This window comes from Mustela lutreola, chromosome 8 (assembly GCF_030435805.1).
Source record: "Mustela lutreola isolate mMusLut2 chromosome 8, mMusLut2.pri, whole genome shotgun sequence".
Lineage (NCBI taxonomy): Eukaryota > Metazoa > Chordata > Mammalia > Carnivora > Mustelidae > Mustela > Mustela lutreola.
Window position 1 is genome coordinate 125,480,189 of NC_081297.1, and position 22,199 is coordinate 125,502,387.

Here is a 22,199-nt window from a genome sequence, read left to right on the forward strand (position 1 = left end):
ATGGCACAAACATGGGTGGGCTGAAGACCTCCAGCCAGGGCCGTGGGGGTATCAGCCTCCGAGCCCCCAAAGAGGGGAGGCTGGGGTGTGGTGAGAGTAGAGGGAGCCGACCCCAGCAAAACTGGTATCTTCTCCAGGACTGGGAGAGCCAAAGAGGCCCAAGGTGGAAAACTGAGGCCCAGAGGAGACTGGAATGGCACGAGCATCATGCTGGAGTCAAAACCCAGCAGAGGGGTGGATTTGGAGAGGTTGAGTCTAATTTACAGTCAGGCCTCTCTCCAGGCGTGGAGCTGCCCACCCTGGTCCCGGAGTCCCAGTCACCCAAGCCAGTTCTGATTTGCCACACTCGGAAGGTTAGCGGCCAAGAGTGACTACTATGGGGACTGGTCTTGGCAGCCCCTCCTGGGGCCGTATCAGCCTCCCCGTAGAGTCCCCGTGTCAGAGAGGCGAGCCTTGATCACCTAGCCCAGGACCTTGGTCTGTCATCTTCTGGTCTATCTCAGTTGTCGTTCTGACTGTTGCTATGTCCCGGGACCCCCTGGAGATCGGAGGTTACATCCCAAGTTTCCTGGGGCCTGTCCCAGGGCTGCCGGGAGGGAGCGTGACCTCCTTGTTCTCTCTAGTGCTCTCCTTTTGCTTCGGCGGGACTATATTTTCTTTCAGGATCTCACCTCCTTTTATACCGCCCCATTCCCTCTGCCGGTCACCGCTTTTTTTCACTTTCTCCATTTCATGAGTACATTACTTCTGTCCTTCTCAGTCATTAATAAAGATGTTAAATAATTCTGAACCAAATATTCACCCCTGTCGAGCCCTACAGGACATTTTCCTTTAATTAGTTGTGCTACCTTTCATCTCTCTAATGTCCTTTGGTTTCAGATTTCCAGCTGGTTTTGAATCCATGTGACTTTTCATCCAGTCCTGTTTGAACTAATTTCGCCAGTGAAACTCTGAGAGACGTTTTTCTGAGCGTCGATTTGGGTCCAGGCCTACCGAGAGCTTTGCTATATTCAGATTTTTTTTAAACAGATTAATAGAGCACAATTTGGTCTTAATAAATGGAGCCTTCATAATGCACCTCTTTCCGATGTTCTTTTCAATCATGGCAGTAGTTTCTCCATTAATGTCACAGTAATTTGAATTGTGTTGACGTCAGACTTCACAAAACCGTACTCTGTCAGCAGCGACCCTCTCAGACCTTTCCAGAGATAGCTATTATTAAGGGCTGTGCTGTTTCCAATCTTCCACAGTGACTTCGCTTTAAGAAAATAAAAACAAACGAGGATTCTGTAATCACCTAATTAACCAGTTTCTAATGTGCTTTCATATACAAAATGGGAAGTAATTTCAAACTGGTGAGCGACCAGAGTTCATAGTGTTTTATTAAATAATTTAAACTTGGGCAGCCATTTAAAAAGCGTTCTTCTGTCTTTAAAATGTAACTGACAAGAAGTGGACTGTTCTGAGGTTAATTGCCGAACAACACAGCTTGTGAAGGTTACCGTCAGGGGTATTTGGATTTGGCGTTTGGAAATCCTTGGTCCTAAGATGAGGGTGGAGTCCTACTGTATGGCTGGAAGAAAGGATCTCTTTGTATCAAACTAGATTCTGTTTTTAAATTAACCCGTTCTGTGTGTCAGCTCGGGGGGCCCATGACTTCCGACTGGGCTGTGAGATTAACTCTTGATTAAAATATAAAAATAGGTTTAAAGTAAGTGTGTGAAACATTTGTTGGGAGGTCATTCTTTGCCTTCTGTCTGTACAGGATTTTTAAAACCTTTATCAGTAAAAATAGAAAATGCTATATTTCTAAGAATTGTTACAGCCCCATGGTACAGCCGTATAGCTACCCGCATTTTTTTTTTATACCTGCACAGTGTATTTGATGAGGTCCTCTTGCTAGCTCTTTAACTCACTTATTAAGAGAGGTTCTCCAAGCAAACAAAGGGCAACTAATCTGACCCTCTTTGCAAACAGACTAGAAGCATCTGCTTTCAGGAGATAGACCGGGGCTGGATTTCATCCTAGACCGCCGATGGAAACTTCTCTAAACAATAAGGTTTAAAAATAAAATCCTTTTGAAGTAGCAGGGCTCTCTCTGCTCAGGGAGAAATAAAAAGTTAATAAGGCAATGTGGTGGGTCTTCCGATGGCATTTACAGAACCGTTTAAGGAGCAAAATACAACCCCCCCCCAAAAATGTATATATATATTTTTACATTAGTTATAAGGTTCTTTTTATCCTCTCCCAAGGGTAGAGAAGTAGCATTTCTTTGGGGTGTGTGAGACTCTGGTTGGAGCAGATATCCCAGTATAAATACAGGAATCCAGAAGGGCTTGTCCAGAAAGAAACGTGGAGATTGTGGCAGACTTGGGCGAAAATGTGAGTCTTCGTTGGGATTAACATATAACAAAACACAGGCTATCTTACCACCCTAAGGCGGCAGCGGACTTCCCCCGTGCAAGGGCTGGCATGTTTCTTCTCCAAAGAGCCAGATGGTGTAAGGTTTAGGCTTCGTGAGCTCCGCGGTTTCTGCCACAGCTACTCCCCGCTGTAGCACAAAGCAGCCACAGGCGAGCCATCATTGAATGGGGTGGACACTAAAATCTGCATTTCATGTATTTTCACATGTCATGGAACATTATTACTTCTTTGACATTTCTTTCATGGGTCATACAAAGGCAGGCGATGGGCTGGATTTGGCTTGCTACAGGCAGATCCACTAGTCAGCTAACTCCTGCTCTGGTGCCCACAGAGATCATGTGCCCCCACGACACCTGCTGCAGTTCTGGGGACCCCTACATGCTCAATACATATGCGTTCACTTAGCTGTCACCGTGTCAGAGTGAAGAGTAAGCCGTTAGCCATAGAGCACACACTTGACATTTGCAAGGGATTTATCTTGAAGTCTTTGCTAATCCCCCCACTCCAAGTACCACTCCTGCAGCTAATTTCCCCCATAAAGTGCAGTCAAGTATAACAGAGTAATTAAAGTGACCCTTTCAGACCCTTCGTGATTCTATAAATATGGGGCAAAAGTCCTCTACTAAGTGATTAAAATAAATTCTGCCACGGAAATCAATTCTCTGTCACATGACATCATTGCTGGGATGACACGAACGATGAATTTACCTCAACCCACAGAACCAATCCATAGTGCTAATGAGTGTTGGTGACCGCTCTGTCATATAACACCTGTGTTTGCTGAGGAGCAGAATCACACCTCCCTCTCAGCAGGAGGCTCCGCCCGAACAGCCCCAAAAGTCCACCGTGACAAGCATCACACCTATAAAGGAGCGGGGAACAGGAGGCTGCTTCAGGAAGCAGGTGGTAGGCAGGTGTTGGGCATGACTGATGCTCTCCCAGTGCCATTGGTGGCCTCTTTCTGGATTGGGTCCTCCACATGGATACACTGGCATTGATAGCTTAGCCGAATTTCGCATGACTCTGTGTCTCTAGCCCTGGAGGTTGTTTTCAAACATCAACTGTGCGAGTATGAAACGCTGTCATGCTAGAGATCTGCTGTACTTTATATCGGCCAGAATCAGAATTTTCTGTCCTGTTCTGATCACCCTGTCATAGAAGAACACAGACACGCAGGAAATGGTCTATACGAAAGAACGACAAAATGATCAAAACGATAGATGGTAGCATCTGTAGGAGAAAAGTGAAAGAAATCAGAATTGTCTCATCTTTGAAAGGGAAAGTGATTCTGCCATCACATGAAGGCCTTTTTCTTTTAAGGAGAATTTGTCATTTTTTTTTTCTTTACCTGTGTGGAACCCTTCTGATTTTTTTAGATTTTATTTATTTATTCATTCATTCATTCATTTGAGAGAGAGAGAGAAAGAGCATGAGTGGGGGGAGAGGGAGAGAGAGAGAATCCCAAGCGGACTCTACGCTGAGTGCAGAGTCTAACACGGGGCTCCATCCCATGACCCCGAGACCGTGACCCAACCCAAAACCAAGAGTCAGACTTTTGAGGAAATTTTGATTAGACATTGCAAACAGAGAAGTAAGGTGTCTACGCGTACATGAATGGGTACCGTGGAGAAGACACAATTGACCACACCGGTTTGGCTTCTGACTATTGGATATTAGGTGGCAGATTGGGTTGATTTTCAAATAGCCCAACTGAGACAAACAAAAAATAGGCACTGCTTTCTAGGGAATTAAATTTATCCAGAATGACATTTATTCCAGCTTAATGATAACGCTTCTTGGCCTAGCTTCAGCAGACGCCTTGTCTTTCCTTTCATGTTGTTGGATGAGGAGCCGTAAGGCACTGAGCATTTGCAAGACTCTGATGAGATCTCACCCTTCAGACAGAATGTCAGACTCTTCAACTGTATTTTCAACTGTCTTGTGAGACGAAGACTAATTGGTTTGACCTCATGCTGTCGCATGTTGAGAGACATGAATCTTCAGCACTCTTCCTTGAATTCATTGATTTCATTAAACACTGTCTGCTTGTGTTTGCAAAATGTCGTAATTTCCCAGTGATTTCTTCGAACGGCAGCACATAAACAGATTTTTTGGAACAATGCCATTTCTTAGCTTTGATCTTGTGTGTGAATCTTTATTTCCAACAGGTCTTTTACATTAAGTCCATTGAGCCACGGAAGATATCAACTTTAGGGAAAAGCAACGTGATCGTCACGGGGGCAAACTTTACCCAGGCATCCAAAATTACTATGATCCTGAAAGGAACCAGTACTTGCGAGAAGGATGTGTGAGTTGACATAATAGTCATTTATCCTTGATAATATAGAAAAAGCTCAACGTTATGCCAGAGGCATATCATGGTGATTACGATCTTCTCAAAGTATTGCCATGTGCCAAAATGGGCCGTTGGTCTGCATATTTGATAAGACGTAATTTCAAGAAGGAGAATAATTTAAACACCACATTTGAAGTTAATTGTGAGAGAATCTGTTCCCTCTTACCCCCAAAACCTCAGAACCCACTAATTTTAGGGCCTTGCCTATTTGAGGTCTTAATTCATATCCATTAATAAAATCAAGTATTTTGGATAACAAACATGATCTTGAAAATGATCCCCTTAGGAAATCAGTTGCATTCTTAGGAATTTGAATAAAATAGAACAGCTCTTCCAATGTATCACCCAAAGTTGAAAAAAGAAGCTTCCTGATCTGTTTTATTCGTTATAGCCTTCTCTTCATTGGATTGGTGTCAGGCTACATGAACTAAATGGAACATATGTTAGTAGTTAAAGAAAAAAAGACCAAACTCCCCAACACAGATATCTGGTCAGTGTACCGTTTGAACATCATTATTTCTGGGATTTCTTTTCCCCTAACTCATCCTTTCAGTGAAACTTTGAGAGAGAAAATAATTTTTCAGTGTCTCCCCAACATTCTTGTGCAAATGTTACCCCCCAAGAGAGAAATCGTAATAATAACTCAATAGATAATTTGAGTTTTCTGCTTGTTAGCTTTTATAACTTTGAGTTAAATTGAAGTAAAAGACATCCACAATCTCTATGAAGTATAACACCGAGCTCGTTCACATCGTGGAAATGCATAGGAGCCAACGTGTTGAAGCATGATGTTTTGGTTTTTAACTACTACAACAGATTTGTATGGCATTTTAATCTGCCATACTTATTTGCTGGATTTTCTGTTTTAATTCATTTGCTGCATATCACTGCCATCCTCTTACCCCTCCCCGCAGTAAATTTGGGATGTCTGTCATCTTGATGGAGAAAGCTGTTTGTGGGAGGCTCTGCTGTTTACCAGAATTATCAAGCACACATTAACGGCTATATCTACGCGGCATAGGCATTTTTGTGCCGTTGATCCCAGCTAAATACCTTATTGCAAAGATCTTTCATTTTGTGTAGCAAAATCTGTGAAGTTAGACACCTGTGTGTTCACCGAAAGGCAATCATCGTCACTGGAACATAAGTCGGTGTTCAGAGCATTACCCTATTTTTGACTCTTTATGCTCTCATTTCAATTCCGAATGTGTCTTGAGAGACTGCAGTTATTAGATTAAATGACTCTGAGGCCTTTCTGCGTGTAGCATTTCAGTAACCACATCAGAGTGGTGAACCCAAGTTCACGAGGAGTAAACATAATACCCAGTTAATCCTATATGGGAGTTCATGCCGTAATCCCGAACTCTTTTACTATGGTATTTTTCAAATGCCTAATTATTCTGAAGGGAAAAAATACAAGAATAATAGCAGAATGACCCACATGTCCGCCTGTCTCCTTCCAAAATTTGTAAACAAGTCTGGATTTTAATGATCACCCATTTGACAATGAATTTCCTAGAGCTTGGCTCTGAATATAAAGCTTAGAATGTAAATCTGAGGAGGGTGAATGCACACTGACTCACATGCTTTTTGAATTTGCTTTTTGTTAGGATCTGTTATTACTACCTACAGGATATGTGTGTAAGCGTTAATAATCGTGCACATATCCTCTAGTGTCAATAAAGTCACGTGTAGCCTAATTACACTGAGCGTTATTCAGCACAACCCAGTCTTAATGATTTTTTGCTTTACAGAGTCATTGTAAACATGATGTACAGAGGAAGTGCAGGTTGCAGAGGGAATATTCTAGAAGGCTTTGCTTTGACCCCTGAAGGCTGTGGAGGACAGGCCCCACTGGATATCAGAAGCACCCAGGATACTTCCAAGCAATTTCTTGTCTGCAGCTCCTTGGGAGGCAGCTTGGTTTGATGCTGATTGAACCCGGAGACCCCTAGGCTCTTGGGATGGGCTCTGGTCATGCCAGAGCATGCTGTCTGCCCTCTGAATGTCAGAATCATCTATCTCTGCCTAGGATGGGGTTCTAACCTGCTCTACTGGAACTTCTCTTTTTTTTTTTTTTAAGCTTTCCACCATGGAAATTTCCAGTCATACCCAAGAGAGAAGAGTACATCGAACTTCTCTGTACCCATCCTCCAGCTTCAAAACTTAGCAACATTTTGCCCATCTCATTTCATTTTTGGAGGGGAGGGAAGGATGGTGGCTAGGGTTTTTAGAACTGTGCTGCGGACTCCATATCCTTTCCCTCACACATATATCAGTATATGTCTCCTACAGATGAGGATAGTGCCATTCTCACGCTCAGAAAAATTAACCAGAATTCCTTAACATAACCTAGGCCCATGTCCGTGTTCCACTTTCTGTTAGGAGTTCTTAAGGGAAATGGTTACATCTCCTTGCCCCACTTCCATGGGAAATGCAAATAAAAACATACACATGCGCAGAAGAAAGAGGAACCCTGCCCCCAGGTGATGCCCACAGTGGTCAGCAGCCCCTGATGAAGCAGCAGTTGCCTCCAACTGCTGTGATAGTGGGTGGGTTGTTGCAGTTCAAATAAAAGTCATACACGGTCATGTTCAGAAGTCAGCTGTGCTAAGCGTCTGGGTCCTTTAAGAGTTGTTTTTCTGCCCTTTTCTAGGATCCAGGTTAGCCACGTGCTAAATGACACCCATATGAAATTCTCTCTACCATCAAGCCGGAAAGAAATGAAGGACGTGTGTATCCAGTTCAATGGCGGGAACTGTACATCTGTGGGACCCTTGTCGTACATCGCTCTGCCACATTGTTCCCTCATATACCCTGCCACCACCTGGATCAGGTGCTTTCTAGATTCATATTTTTCTGTCATTGTGTGTAAAGGGGTCATGATCTCAGGGTTGTGAGAGTGAGCCCTACATCAGGCTCCGTGCTGGGCGTGGAACCTGCTGAAGATTCCCTCTCTCCCTCTGTCCCCCTCCCCCTTGCCCCACTCTCTCTTTCTCCCTCTCTCTCAAAAAAAGAAAAAAAAGAAAAAAAAAAAAGAAAAGAAAGAAAGGGGTCATATGCATAAAGATCATGGATTTCACTCAAATAAAGACAGAAATAGTAGTCCTATGTAAACTCCTCTCACAGAATTCCCCTTAGGATTTATTCCTAGAAAACACACAGACACAAACAGACACAGACACACACACACACACACCCGACCAGTAGTTGTTCCCTTCAAAACTGCGAGCGTGTCCTGCTTTCCTCTGAGCTGTGGCTACCACGAAGCTCACAGCTAAGTTGTATGTTCATACTGTGGTTTCTCTTCAGTTTGTATGTCTTTCGCCCTTTACAATGTTCGTTCCATTGCAGTACCTATGCTTAGCCTGCATTTCTGGTACATATACATGACATCTCACTTCTGCCCATGACACAAAGCTTCTCTCTTACATCTTTCATTTTATAACCTTTCGAATAAGCTGATTTGAATAATTCGAGGAAATATTGGGAGCTATCTAAATGAAAAGCAGTATCTGCATTTCAAAGATCCTCCCTAAGAGAGAGATTGACATTCCAAAATAAACTCTTCCAATATATTAAAAAAAATTTGTCTAGTTGAATTTAAATTCTCATTCAGATTTTGGAATATAACCCTAAAGATATTTTCATAGTAAGAGATTTCACCTAACACAGCATGAAGCTGATTTTCAAAGTACTGTCTAGATGAAAATGTAGATGAACCTTTGTTTTTAAAAGAAAAAAGAAAAAAAAGAAACGGGAGAAAAACACCTCTAGTCAAGTGTTCATATTTAAGATTAAGTCAGAGGTGGATGTCAGGGTTGGTTTCTTTTCTTGGCTTGTAAGTAAATGGTTTCTTCCTTGTGTCTTCATATGGTCTTCCGTCTATGACTGTCTGGGTCCTACCCTCCTCTTTTTATAAGGACTCCAGTCATATTACTGGATTAGGGCCCACCCCAATGACCTCATTTAATTTTTAAAGACCCTGTCTCCAAATATAAGAGACGGGGGCTTGGGACTTCAACAGTTCTGCCCCGAACAGTGGTATGAGAAAAAGTGAACTCTCCAAACCAAGCCTCTGGCATTGAACCACCTCCGCTGGGATCTAAATCCTTCCTACAAATAAACAGAAACAGTGACATGGCCCTCCCCACATGCCGTGTGTGTTTCATCTATTAACTCAGTTTATTGTCACAAAGGGAGTAGCCCCTTTAGCAGAAGAGGAAACTGAGGCATAGAGCATTCCAACGACTTGCCTGGCCTCCCAGGCATTCTGGCCTAGGCTGCTATGCACCAAACCACCAGCATTCTGCTTTGCCATCAAATAAGAGGCTTCTTTATTATCTTTTTAATTGATGTATCATCGACATATGATATTACAAGAGTTTCAGGTGCACAGCATCGTGATTTGATTAGCTTCTTAGTGTCCAGTCACCTGTGCTAATCTGAGCCCGGGACCCTGAGTTATGCCGGGGCCGGGATGTGGCTCTTAGGCAGCTCAGCCCCAATTTCTAGAAACAGCAACAGGTTGGCATGAGGCCAACTCAGCCTTTTCCCCCTTGTGACTGGGTCACGGCTTCATGTCTTCCTTCTGCCCTATACAGATTGGCCTCCTTATGCTCACCTCGCGATCTTGTCACCCTGGGCCCGGCTGGTGCACAGAGCTGACATTCCCAGGCTCCTGTCCCCTGGAATGACCTACATGAATGGGGAGGGGGGCAGATGAGGGCGCCAGAGCTGGGGACAGCTGTTTATTTCACATCTAATGACCACTTGGCTTCTGTGCGATTATGTGCTGAGAATATGTGAAATCATTTGGCTTGGTTTTGGAGAGAATGGAACTGTTATTTATATGGCCTACCAAATGGGAATTTATAGTTTTAATGTCATTTATAATTTTACCTTGTCCAAAATGTTCCCTATCTCCCTAAATAAAGTATAATTGGTAGGTTGGGAGTTTGATTTTGAAAATTGTTAGATTGAAGTATCTTAATATAGATTAAACAGCAATCAAACAAAATTCTGTTTAGTGAAACCTTTTCAGGGTATAGCCAATGATCTGATTATATGTGGCAACGTGACACAGCAAGGCTCCAAATTCTGTAAAAGAATTTGGGCATTTTCCTAGAATTAACGCCGGATCTGACCTGAATTCTTCTATTTATGTATCTTAAAAACTATACGTTTGTGGCCGGTATCATTAAAAGAGTTATAGAATTGTCCCACATTTGAAATTAAAATGTATTACTTGGCTCTCACACATAACTGAGTTTTATATTTAGTGTGAATAAAGTGATAGCTTTGTTCATAAATGCAAAATGCCTGCCTGTTTACTATGAAACTCCTCTTGTTGCTTTTTTCTTTGCAGTGGTGGTCAAAATATAACCATCGTGGGCAGAAATTTTGACGTAATTGACAACTTAATCATTTCACACGAGTTAAAAGGAAACATAAATGTAAGTCTTCAGCTACCTTGTAATCATAGTAATTTTCAAGGATGATTTTGTTTTCATCACACTACCGTCCCTTGGGGAGTATCTTTTATTTCTGTGCCTTTACAAGCTTTTACCTGTTGGGGGATATACAGCATCTGGGCTCTGAGGGCAGTAATAAGACCTGTCCTTGCGGTGCAGTATTTCCCGTTGTGGCACAGAGGAGAGAGAATGAGCTTGGTATGACAAGGTCTGCCATTGTCGCCATGTGGGCTTTGTAGGGAGGCACTTTAATGGGACAATGTTTAGAAATAAGTGTGAAAATGCCTGTGAGGGGTGAGCGTGTGATGGCATTCCCATTGTGTGGACAGAGCTGAGGTTCTGAGGCCAAGTGACCTGCCCGAGTCCCCGAAATCTTGCCATGGACTCCTCACTTTCCTGCCATTGTCTGATTTGGTCCCTTTCCTGCTGACCTGGCCTCCTCTTACCTGGCATTTTCCCCACACGGGGGTCTGGTTTCCAGTCCTTGTCCACTCGTTAGCACCAACAGGAGGCCCAGAAGGGCCTCATCCCACAAAATGATGCATTTCAGATACAGGTTGGGCCTCTGAGGGCACTCCGACCCTCTTCTCGAATGCTCTCCCCATTCTCTCTTCTCCGTTCTCTCCTTCCTTAACGAGAGATGTGAGAGAAGCAGCCTCTCCGGGCCCCACCTGACCACTTCCTGCCAGAGTGGGCAGGTGTGCTCGTGGCCACAGACATGGCCGTGCTTTGGACCTGTGTGGCTTGGGGCCTGGGCACAGACGGCCTTCCTGAGTCACCCTTACAGTCGTCAACACACATCTGCCCCCTGACACAGCCAGAGCCAGTTCCTGGCCTCACTTCCTATCTGGTTCTAGGCCATGACTTCTCTATGTGGACGCACACCGGTTTTTGGTTCTTCACATCGCCAGAAATGCACATAAGAGCTCCAGAGTTAGAGAGGTGTTCAGGGGGAGGGAGGTGTTGTCTGTCTTAGCTTTTTGTGTCAGATCTTCCCACCTAGGGCCTCTTCCTACCCTCTCTTTTCTTTTTCTTTCTTTTTTTTAAAGATTTTTTTTTTTTTTTTTTTAATTTTAGAGAGAGATTGAGAGAGCACATGGAGGTACAAGGCAGAGGGAGAGGGAGAGAGAGTCCAAAGAAGATGCCATGCTAAATGTGGGGCTCAATCCCACAGCCCCGAGACCATGACCCGAGCTGAAGTCAAGTCAGACACTTGACCAGCTGAGCCACACAGGGGCTCTCCACCCCGCCCAACCCCGCTCTTTTCATCTCCAATAGTAGAAAGTCAAAAACAGGTGAACTCCCACCTGAGATTTTTTTCACAAGTCTTACTGCTCTCTTTTGTTTTTTTGTTTTGTTTTGAGATTGTATCTTCAAGCATCCATACCCAACGTGGGGCTCAAACTCCCAGCCCCAGGGTCAAGTCACACAGCCTGCAGACTGAGCCTGCCAGGAGCCCTTACGGTTCTTCTTCAAGACCTTTCTCAATCTCTTTTCCAGGGGCTTTCTGTGCCCATATCTCTGCACCCCTAAAAATGACAGTATTGACATTTTTTGTGACTAAACCTGTAAAACAGGCCACACTTTCTGTGTTCTCTCCAGCCTTCATGCATTGCATTTTCATGGGGCCACATTGTCCCTTTTGCTTTTGTTTCCCTGATTTCCTGTTAGGCCTGCAAAACCTTTTCCTCACTTGGGGTCAGTGATCTCCGCTAAGCGCCACAGACATTCCCTAGACGAGGAGGGATGTGGCCAGTGGTGTGCAGGTCACCGCAGCCTCCCTGGGGCACCGTCCACTCCCTGCCTGCATTTCCCAACCCACCTTGAGGACTCTCGGGACACACAGACCCTGCAAAGTCTTTGGTGCCAAGCATCCCTCTTTGTCTCGGCTCCTTCTGTCTGCGCTCCTTTCTCCGTCGCGTGACCCCAGGAGCAATCGCTAAGAGCATTTGCAGGGACAGCAGCTAGCATCTGTGGAGTGCTGACTGTGTGCCTGGCATGATTGGAAGCATTTCTGCACATGTAACCCCACGTAATTTCATTCCCATTTAGTCGAATGAGCCCTCATCACATTTAATGTGATTTCGGGTTCATTCAGCCCTGTAAAGGGAGGTAGTATCAGTTTCCCCAGTTTGCAGATGAGAAATTAGAAGCACAGAGAAGTTCAGTTGCCCGGGTCACCTCACTCCTCCTATGCAGGGTTGGGGCTCAGAAACGAAGTTGATTTTTGTTGCTTTTTAAATTGGTTTTGTTTGTTTGTTTGTTTTTAAAGGTTTTATTTATTTATTTGACAGAGACCGTGAGAGAGGGAACACAAGCAGGGGGAGTGGGAGAGGGAGAAGCAGGCTTCCCGTCAAGCAGGGAGCCCAGGGCTTGATCCCAGGACCTTGGGATCATGACCTGAGCCAAAGGCAGCTGCTTAACGACGGAGCCACCCAGGTGCCCGGAACGAAGTTGTTAAAAATGCTCTTTTCTCCTCCCTCAGGTCTCTGAATATTGTGTGACAGATTCCTGCAGGTTTTTAGCCCCCAGTTTAAAGAGTTCAAAAGCGCGTACGAACGTCACCGTGAAGCTGAGAGTCCAGGACACCTTCTTGGACTGCGGAAGTCTGCAGTATCTTGAGGACCCTAGGTTCACGGGGTGTCGGGTCGAACCCGAGGGGGACACAGAGCTGGAAGTAAAAATTCAAGTATGTTTCTTGCTTCCTTTGGGTGGGATGCACCCCCCACCTCAACGGGCAAGGACAAGGAGTGGTTGGGTCTGTGGGTTCCCTTGGTGCCCTGATTTCTTCTTCTCCTCTTTGTTCTTCCCAGAAAGAAAATGACGAGTTCAACATCTCCAAGACAGACATTGAAATCACTCTCTTCCACGGGGAAAACGAGCAATTAAATTGCAGTTTTGAAAACATTACGAGAAATCAAGATCTCACCATCATCCTTTGCAAAATCAAAGGCATCAGTAATGCAAACAGCATCGACACCTCGTCCAAGAAAGTTCGTGTAAGTTACCTGAGGGTCCTACCTATTGATTATACCTTATTTGAGGCACTTGCTTGGCGACACAGGAGCCAGAATGGCATCTGTCACAGATCTCTAGCTCTTAGCTTTAAATAGCAGATAAACAAAGCTGCTATTGCAGGCGCACTCACAATTCTTCCAAAATAACTGGCGGAACCCATCCATATGCCTATTCGAATGTTAAAGCATTGAATGCACCATTGTCTATAATGCTAACGAGCCTTGATAGCTTTTGTTCTAGCCATACATTTAGACAGTCGCACCTGCAGGCGGAATCTCCAGATCTCGGATGAATGATCCACTGTTCTTTTGCCAAATGTAAGGATGACATGTCTTAGCAGAAACCCAGAACACTCAGAGTAACATTCGATTCTGATGGAGACCAGATGATCTCTGGGCCGTGGGCTGCTTCCTCCGTCATGGAGTCAGGCTTGCCACAGTTCTTGTCCCGACATGTTTTGAAGGGCCCATCACGGGTAAATTTATGTCCCATAATGAAGATGGGAGACCCTTGGGAACAGAAACCTATTAGAAGTCTTTCTTTATGGTGTTCATGCCATATGAGGCTCTCTACAGTCTATACCCTCCCAAAAATGCTTTATGATCTGTAGTCATAAATACTGAATAAAGGTCAAGAAAAAAGAGCATCAGACTAGAGCACCCACACCCCCCCCCCCATACACAATATGTGTTCATGTCCCAGCTGTGCCAGCTAATAGTTGCATGGCCTTAGGTAAGTCACTTGGCTTAGCTGAGCCTCCCATGGTCCATCTGTGTGGTAAAGAGGATAATCGATAATCAACATGACAATCAGTCAATACAATCATCAGTAATGACAGCTGAACTCACAAGCGCCCCCACGGGTCACACTGGCTGAGGAGAGCAAGGCTAGCCATCTCTATTCAGGAAATGGTCTCTGAGTGCCTCTTCTGTGATGGGAACACAGGGGAGAAGAAAACAGATCCCCCAGGTTCTACCTTTGTGGGGATTACCTAAAGAGACATGGAGCGAAGAATGTACAAGAAAAATGTGTGAGGTTGTGGTGATCGCCATGGAGAAGCATGAAGCAGGGGCAGGCAGTGCTGCAGGGTGTGCAGGGAGGGCAGCCAAGGACTCTTTGGGAAGATGACATTTGAGTAAGGACCTCCAGGAGGAGAGGGAATGAGCCAGGACCTCTCTGGGGTAGAGAGTTCTAGGCCTGCAGGTTGCAAAGATCTTGAGGCAGGAGCCTGTCTGGTGCATTTGAGGAGCAACAAGCAGCCCAGTGTGGCTAGGGCAGAGGGAACACGGGGGAGTATTCAAGGAGGCTGGAGAAGTAACCAAGGGAGTAGGGAGAGGTAACAGATCATTAGGAACGTGTGGGCCAGGGCCTACTGAGCCTGAGTGGCTCAGTTGTTTAAACACCTTCCTTCAGCTCAGGTCATGATCCCAGGGTCCTGGGATTGAGTTCCGCATTGGGCTTCCTGCTCAGTGGGGAGTCTGTTTCTCCCACTGCCCCTTCTCCCTGCTTGTGATCTCTGTCTCTCTCAAATTAATAAATAACATCTTGGTGGGGGGAGTTAAAAAACAAAACAAAACAAAAAAACGTGCGAGCCATTGTGAGGGCTTGGCTTTGAGCTTTGGGAAGCCACTAGGGAGTTTTGGCTAGGACTATCTTGAGCCCATTCACTCAATTGATGCATTTAGTCTTCGAGACAACTTTCTGAAGAGTCACTATCCACAGGAAGTAAGATAAGGTAACTGTCTGCCTCAATTAAGTACTAATGGGTGAAAACCCAAATCACAACTTTGGGAAAGGAATCACAGGTACATGTTGAGGGCTTTCGAAGCATTCTTTAGGATGCCTCATCAATACAAAGCTGGATTACAAAGGTGGCATCTTGGTTTATGAGGAAGGTAAAGATAAGGTAAGGCTGTGTTAAACCCCTAGGGCAAAGAGGACTCAATTCTAAAATCTTCAGGTGCAGTCCAGTGCTCCTCAACTGACATATTTGGAAAGTGAGGCACAGTGAATGTTCTCGATGTGCTCAAGTTCACATAACCAACCCATCTGAGGTGGGACTTCAATTCATATATCCCACCTAGCTTGTCACCTTTTTGTATCTTGGGGGAAATGATCTGGAGGAAAAAATGTGTCCATAAATATGGTGCTGAACTCAATGAATCTAATGACATTCTGTCCCATTAGGTCAAACTGGGAAACTTGGAGCTCTACGTTGAGCAGGAAACAGTTCCTACCACTTGGTATTTTCTGATTGTCCTTCCCGTCTTGCTAGTGATTGTCATCTTTGGTAAGTGTCCTATTCGATTTTGTCAGAGAAATGATTCCCTGGGGCATCTCGTCAGGCCAGCAGACTCAGCTTTCAGGAACTGTCTGCCTCAATTAAGTACTAATGGGTGAAAACCCAAATCACAACTTTGGGAAAGGAATCACAGGTACATGTTGAGGGCTTTCGAAGCATTCTTTAGGATGCCTCATCAATACAAAGCTGGATTACAAAGGTGGCATCTTGGTGTTTGAGATACATCGTCCACTTTTCTTCCCCAATACTGTGAATCATGATGACAGATGTCCCATTTACATTATTCTTTCAGAATTCCTCTGGCATTTTGGACTTTCAGGATCTGGTCATCTCCTCCTGCCTTCTCACCTCACCAAACACCACCCCCTGCTCCCACCCCAGCTCTGCTTTTCCTGGCAGAACTACCTTTTAGAAGCGCGATCTGTACCATCTATTAAAATGTCGCAAGGCTCATCCGAGCACAGCAATCTCAGGGTTGTTGCTTGCTGGCTGAATCTGGGCCACCAATCTGTTTTGTTTGGCCCACACAGCATTTTTTTAACTATGAAGTAGCTGATAGCATTTTAAAATTAGGTGAGCCACCATGTTGTATACCTGAGACCAATGTAACATTTGTGTCCACTGTACTTCAACTAAAAAATAATTTAAGTTGAGTCACATTTTTAAAAATATCTCTAGAAAATTTGAAAGATCTGGCTCATTGCATCTCCACTTTTCCATAGCATCAGTTTACAGGAGCTGAATAGCAGTGGAACCATGAGGGAGGGCATGTGGTCACTGGGGTTTTGCCACAGTCCCCACCACTCCCTGTTGTCTCCACCTGGGCCACATGACTCACCTGCATACCAGACCCCTGTAACAATTTAGTGTGTGACCTGGTTCTGAGCTGCTTTTCATCCAAAGTCTGTTTCCCCTTGCCCATCTCAGAAATAGAACCCCTCTCCACCAACTGAGAGAGCGCTTCCCATCTGTTGATTTCACACAGGTGTTGCCTTTCTAGCACTTTCTGTTAATAGTTGCTACTGTTTCCTTCCATCCACTCCTTCATTCATCCATCCCCACACCCACTGAACACATGTGTTGTCGGTAACAGTGCAAGCCTCCGGAGCTAGAGAGCATAAGGGAAGGCCCGGCCCTTTCTCCCGGTGGGTTCTCAGTCCAGAGAGGGAAAGATTTCTGTGTGTGTTTAACTGGCCCGATGGAATGAATTCATTTTGCAGAGGCCCTATTTTGGCTTGTGGATGGTCATTTCAGGTATTGTCTTGGGGCTTCTTCTCACGTTGTCCACCCCTGTTCTGTAGCTGGAATCCAGAATTGGGCTTGATATTTTAATAAAGTCCTGGCTGGCACTGCCTACAAGTAAGAAGATTACGTATAAATTCTAAACACTGAGCTCTATTTTGAGAATCCGCCAGTGGCAAGCAGCTGTAGACAGCAGTCTCCCCATAAAGTCCTCTCCGCTTTGTGACTTACTAGCAGCCGCTGATCTCTTCCTGTGCCGTGTGTGACTCAGCGCTCCTGTCCCCTCACTGTGTCATAGACGTTGTTTGTGCTCTTTACGGTGAGGTGGGCTCACTTTGACCCATAGCTTTGGCTCCACTGGTAGTGGCAGTGCCCTTTAAAATTCTCATCCCCTTTTTGCCATGATTCTAGGCCATTATGGGTGACCAGCAGCTTGAGCAGGTGTAAAGTGTACAAGTATTTTAGCCCATCGGTCACGTCATTAGTGAAAACACAAAGCGTCCTGGCCAAGGCCTGCCACCTTCTGAACATCTCCACTGTGGCTTTTCCAGTTGTCAGCCAATAAAAACCCACTGCTGGGTGGGTGCCACAGCCTCACTGCCTTTCCCTGCCCTGAGCCCTTGTAACCTGAAATGTGGCCCAAAGGATGCTGACCCTAAGTCATGCTCCTGGAGGAAGAGGTTCCGTGGCCACATAAGTTTGGAAATCACTGTGCGCCCCATCCTTTTTTGAAGATGCATAGTGCATGTTAGGGTGAAGACTGTTGAGTTTGTGAAATGATCCAGTGAAGAACCGCACTGAGTTTTGCTTCCTCCAGGATCCTTCATATCTACGGGTCCTTCGATCATGCAGTTGCTATTAAAGGAGGGAAACCTTTCCAGAATAATAACGCAGTTGACCATTGTTGAATATTCTTTTTAAAAAAACAACTTCTGAATGCTTTCTGTGAGTTACTTCTTGCATTCGTCTCAACATCACAGTGAGGTGTGAGCCCTTTGGCCAATAAAGCAGCCAGGCACAGAGATGCTAAGGAACTTACTCCGGGGTCACACAGCTCATAGTTGGCAGAGTGGGGATGTGAACTGAGAGTGTTCAGGGCACTGTCTCAACAGCACAGTTAGAAGCAAGACAAAGTGGGGAAGAAGCCATGTCCCAGATGCCAGGGCTCATTGTGGACCGCTCCCAATGTCAGCCGACTTGATCTATGCAAGTTTGCTTACGGAGCTCGCTGTGGATCTGTGATTTCCTTCTGCAATTGTGGCTTGACTTTATTTCTCCAGGGATGTTTAGAAACATTGAAAAAAAGAATGGAACAATATCAGCCACCGTGGCTGCAGGGAAAACGTGGCTTATTTCATTACTTTTCAGCCAGCTGGGATCGTTGGTTACAAGCGAGGTTATTTGATTTAGTTCTTACTTTTAAGGTGGGTGGTTTTCTGTTTCCCTGTTACATTTCAGCATCTTCCTCTTTAGAGTGACCCCTCACTGGGACTTTTTCCCTTTATAAATTCCACCTCTTAAATGCTGTTCTTTTCTCTCTTCCTCTGTCTCTGTCTCTGTCTCTCTCTCTCTTTCTCTGTAAAAGAAACGTCAAGGTTGGCTTCGTTTTCCTTTTTGTTTTTGAAGCTAACGTGTCAATCTGATGCTAGATTTCTGTCTCCTCAGCGGCCGTGGGGGTAACCAGGCACAAATCGAAGGAGCTGAGCCGCAAACAGAGCCAACAGCTGGAGCTCCTGGAGAGTGAGCTCCGGAAAGAGATACGTGATGGTAGGCTCCAAAATTTTATTTGTGGAAAAACGAGCTTTTTTTTTTTTTTTTTTCCTTTTTTAAACAATCTTCTCACTACCACCATGCCCCGCCCCGTTAAATGGAGCTGGCCAGAGTAACAAGAACTGTTGTATAATAGAAGACATCTGAGCGGTGGGGTCTAGGCCTGGCTCTGTGTTTATTTCAGCTCTGCTCTGCAGCCAACCAAGTAATTATCCATTGTTTCTTCTTTAATGAAAACCAAGGTCATCCTCCGTGTTAGACAAAACAGCAGAAGATCTTATCCATTGTTTGTTGAGTTAAAATATTGCTCTTGGGATTCTGTTTTGCAGGCTTTGCTGAGCTGCAGATGGATAAATTGGATGTGGTTGATAGTTTTGGAACCGTTCCCTTCCTTGACTACAAACATTTTGCTCTGAGAACTTTCTTCCCCGAGGTAAAAGAGCATTGATCATATTCCTTAAGGTTGAGTCTTGAATAATAATGAAGGAGCTTGTTGCTCTCATCAAAAAACGGGTGTTTTCTTCCAAGGCAGCTATAGATAATGTGCTTGGTATGAAATAAGGGCTTCAGTTTGAGCAGAGCAGGGAGAAGGATAATTATTAATTGGATTGATTAGGGCATAAAGCAGTGATGGGTCACTGACGATTATTCTTTGTCCAGTAACAAAAGCCTAGGAGGGACAGAAGTTCAGAGTGATGATTTTTGTTTTATTTTACTACCTGTTTAGAGCTGAATTTGTAGCTGGGAAGCGAGCTAGTTTATTTAAAAATCAATAAATTGTGGGCTGGCCAATTTGTTGTGTTTATCTGCATGACTTCCATTGCAGCTACTAGATTTTTCACTATTACTTCTCAATTGGAAATGAAAAGTATTGTGGGCCAGGAGGAAGGGAGGGAGACATGTATGGAATCTGAGTTGATAGCAGCCATTTTTAGCAATGTTGAGTTTTTCATGGTTCTCTCCACCAGTTGTTCTCTGCTGATCAGTCCATATCATCCTCATTTCATAGAAATAGATGCACGAAATGATTGACGAATGCATCCTGGGACCCCGAGGAGCAGTCTCCTTTAGCCCTTTGGGTTTTCATCTTGCTCTGTTCTGACGCCTCCATCTTGTCTCCTACTCACTCAGCCTTTGTCCTTTACACTCCCGAGTCTTGAGCAAAGTACACTCATCTGCCCGTCCCCACCTTCACATCCTGATTGCACCCCTGCCCCACTCCGCTCACTGGTGACCACAGAAGGGCCCAAACTCTGGAACATCAACACAGACGATCATATTTCAATCTAGACTTCTGAGCAAAGCCAGGTCAAAACAGAGCTGTATCACCTTACCTGAAGCTTCTCAGCTACATTGGGCCCAAAGCCTAGGGTTCAGAAACTCAGACACATGCAGTAAGCAATTTCCAGCTTCTCTATATTTCTAGAAGCGGACACCATGATATGTGATGCTGTGTCTGGAGGTTGGGATAGCTCCATAAAATATCCACCAAATAAAACACCCATGATATTGATATATATATATTTTTTTTGGGGGGGGGTGTTGTAAATCAAGAAAACTATAAATAAGATTTCAATTTTTTTGTGCTTGTAAATATACTTTTTTAAACTTCTCCTCCCAGAGAATCAGGCACCAAGGCTTGTATTTGCCCCCTCACCCACCCATGTCCACGGCAGAACACCACCGAGGGAGAAAGTTCAGTTCCCTGAATCAGGATGACTATGCAGGACATCATGAGTCCTATTTCCCAGCTATCTGAGATCCCCATTAAGAATTTAATAGGAATAAAACAACAGCGATTTCTACCATCCACACGAGGCTTGTGTGGGCTTTTACAGTTAATGATTGCCCTTGAGTGCTGAAGAGAGTCATCTGTGGCCTGAAAAAGAAATTGTCCTATCTTCTAAATTCAGTAATCAAGAGCGAGATAAGTGATGAATGCAAAAGACGCTATTGCAAGTTGAGTGTTTTGAGGGAAAAAGAAAATCCCGGGTAAAAGGCTGTATTATTTTAGAAGAGAGATACAGGTGACCCTAGAACAACACAGGTTTGAACTGCACAGGTGCACTTATACATGGATTTTTTTTTTTTCAATCAAATAGTGCAGTCCTATAAATGTATATCCTCTTCCCTGTGATTTTCTTAGTAACATTTTCTTTTCTCTAGCTTACTCTATGGTAAGAATACAGTATATAATACAGAAAACATACAAAATGTGTGTTCATTGATAAGGCTTCTGGTCAGCAGCAGGCAATGTATTAGTAGTTAAGTTTTGGGGGAAAGTTACACGCCAATTTTTGACTACCCACAGGGTCCGTGTTCCTCCCCTCAAGGGTCATCTGTAGTTGCAGGAAGCCAAACAGACTTAACTCAGGGTTCTGTGTAATCTCGAAGAGCAACTGGGAAAGCCAGGAAGATTGAAGTCAGGAGGAGTCCGTAAAGGAGAAGACCAGGAAAAACGGGCATCACTATCAGAGCCCTAGCAAGACCTGAGTTAAAATGGACTTTATAATGAAAGGTCTAGAGGATGGAGGAATATAGTCTGCGATGTCATAGATCAGGAACCCCATCCTCTAGGCCTGGGGACAGCTGGTAGACTGAGAACTTGAGCAGTCAGCACCTACTGGACACCAGTAGACAGAACCAGAGGAAATGGTAGGTTCGCAGAGGCCGACGTATGACCCATTCTGGCTCTGTGCTGGTTTTTGGCTCTTCACAGTTTTCCTTTTCATTGTATTGACTACTTTGTTTTGCTTAGAATAGGAGCAAAAATAAGGGTGAGCAGTGCATCCCATCTCCTAGAAGAGGGAAATTTAAATGAAAGGAGGAAGGAGCTTTAGAACACAGGGAGCTGTGGTGGCATTTCCCTATTTAAGGTCAGGAATCGATCTGTTTAAACTGTCGTCCATATCAAGTTGGTTCAGCAGAAAAATGTTAGGACCTAGAAAATGCAAACCCAGGGTATGAGTTCTCTGCATATTACTAAGGGAGGGTATGACCAAAATAGTTTGAGGTCTTCTGCTTAAGCTAACAAATTTGAAACTATAAAGCAAAAATTCTCTGCAGAAGAAATTTACTTTAATGAGGTATGAAAATAGACTAAAGTTTCAAATATTACCCCCAAAAAAGAGGAAGAGAAAAACCTGAATGTTCATGTTTTTATTTTCATTCTGTTGACTCATTTTTACTCAGCATGCTTTTAAAATTTAATCCTTTAATTCCAAGAAGACTTATGATACATTAAAAAGGGAAACTCAAATTGAAAAGTTTATATCCAGGAGCAACGTAGCATAGCACATAAAAATAATTGTGGGAACCAGCAGGACAATAACACTGTGATCTAGTTTGCCATAAATTAGTGATAAAAGCAATAAACTTGGCTGAGATAGAACTTACTGTGCATGCATTCATTTTATTTTCACACCAAGTGGTCTAGGAGATGAGAGTTAGGAGTGTCCCCACTTTGCAGATGAGCAAAGTCAGGCACAGAGAGCTTATATAACTTGTCCAAAGTCACGTGACCAGTAGGTGCTAAAACCAAGACTGAAACCCAAGTTTCAGCTCCAGATTTCTAACTTATAACTGCCCCGCTTACCCCATCTCCATGGCACAG

At 44.3% G+C, this 22,199-nt stretch overlaps 1 protein-coding gene across 1 annotated transcript in view; it reads left to right on the forward strand.

Moving 5' to 3' along the window:
- The window catches only part of PLXNC1 (plexin C1), a 140,623-nt gene that overhangs the window by 73,563 nt on the left and 44,861 nt on the right, over positions 1-22,199 (forward strand). Inside the window, exons 10-17 of the mRNA XM_059187533.1 lie at positions 4,593-4,732; positions 7,437-7,616; positions 10,149-10,236; positions 12,740-12,943; positions 13,068-13,253; positions 15,460-15,562; positions 18,482-18,583; positions 18,916-19,019. Of these exons, the coding sequence (XP_059043516.1) occupies positions 4,593-4,732; positions 7,437-7,616; positions 10,149-10,236; positions 12,740-12,943; positions 13,068-13,253; positions 15,460-15,562; positions 18,482-18,583; positions 18,916-19,019 (1,107 nt within the window). The remainder of the gene's footprint in view (positions 1-4,592; positions 4,733-7,436; positions 7,617-10,148; positions 10,237-12,739; positions 12,944-13,067; positions 13,254-15,459; positions 15,563-18,481; positions 18,584-18,915; positions 19,020-22,199) is intronic.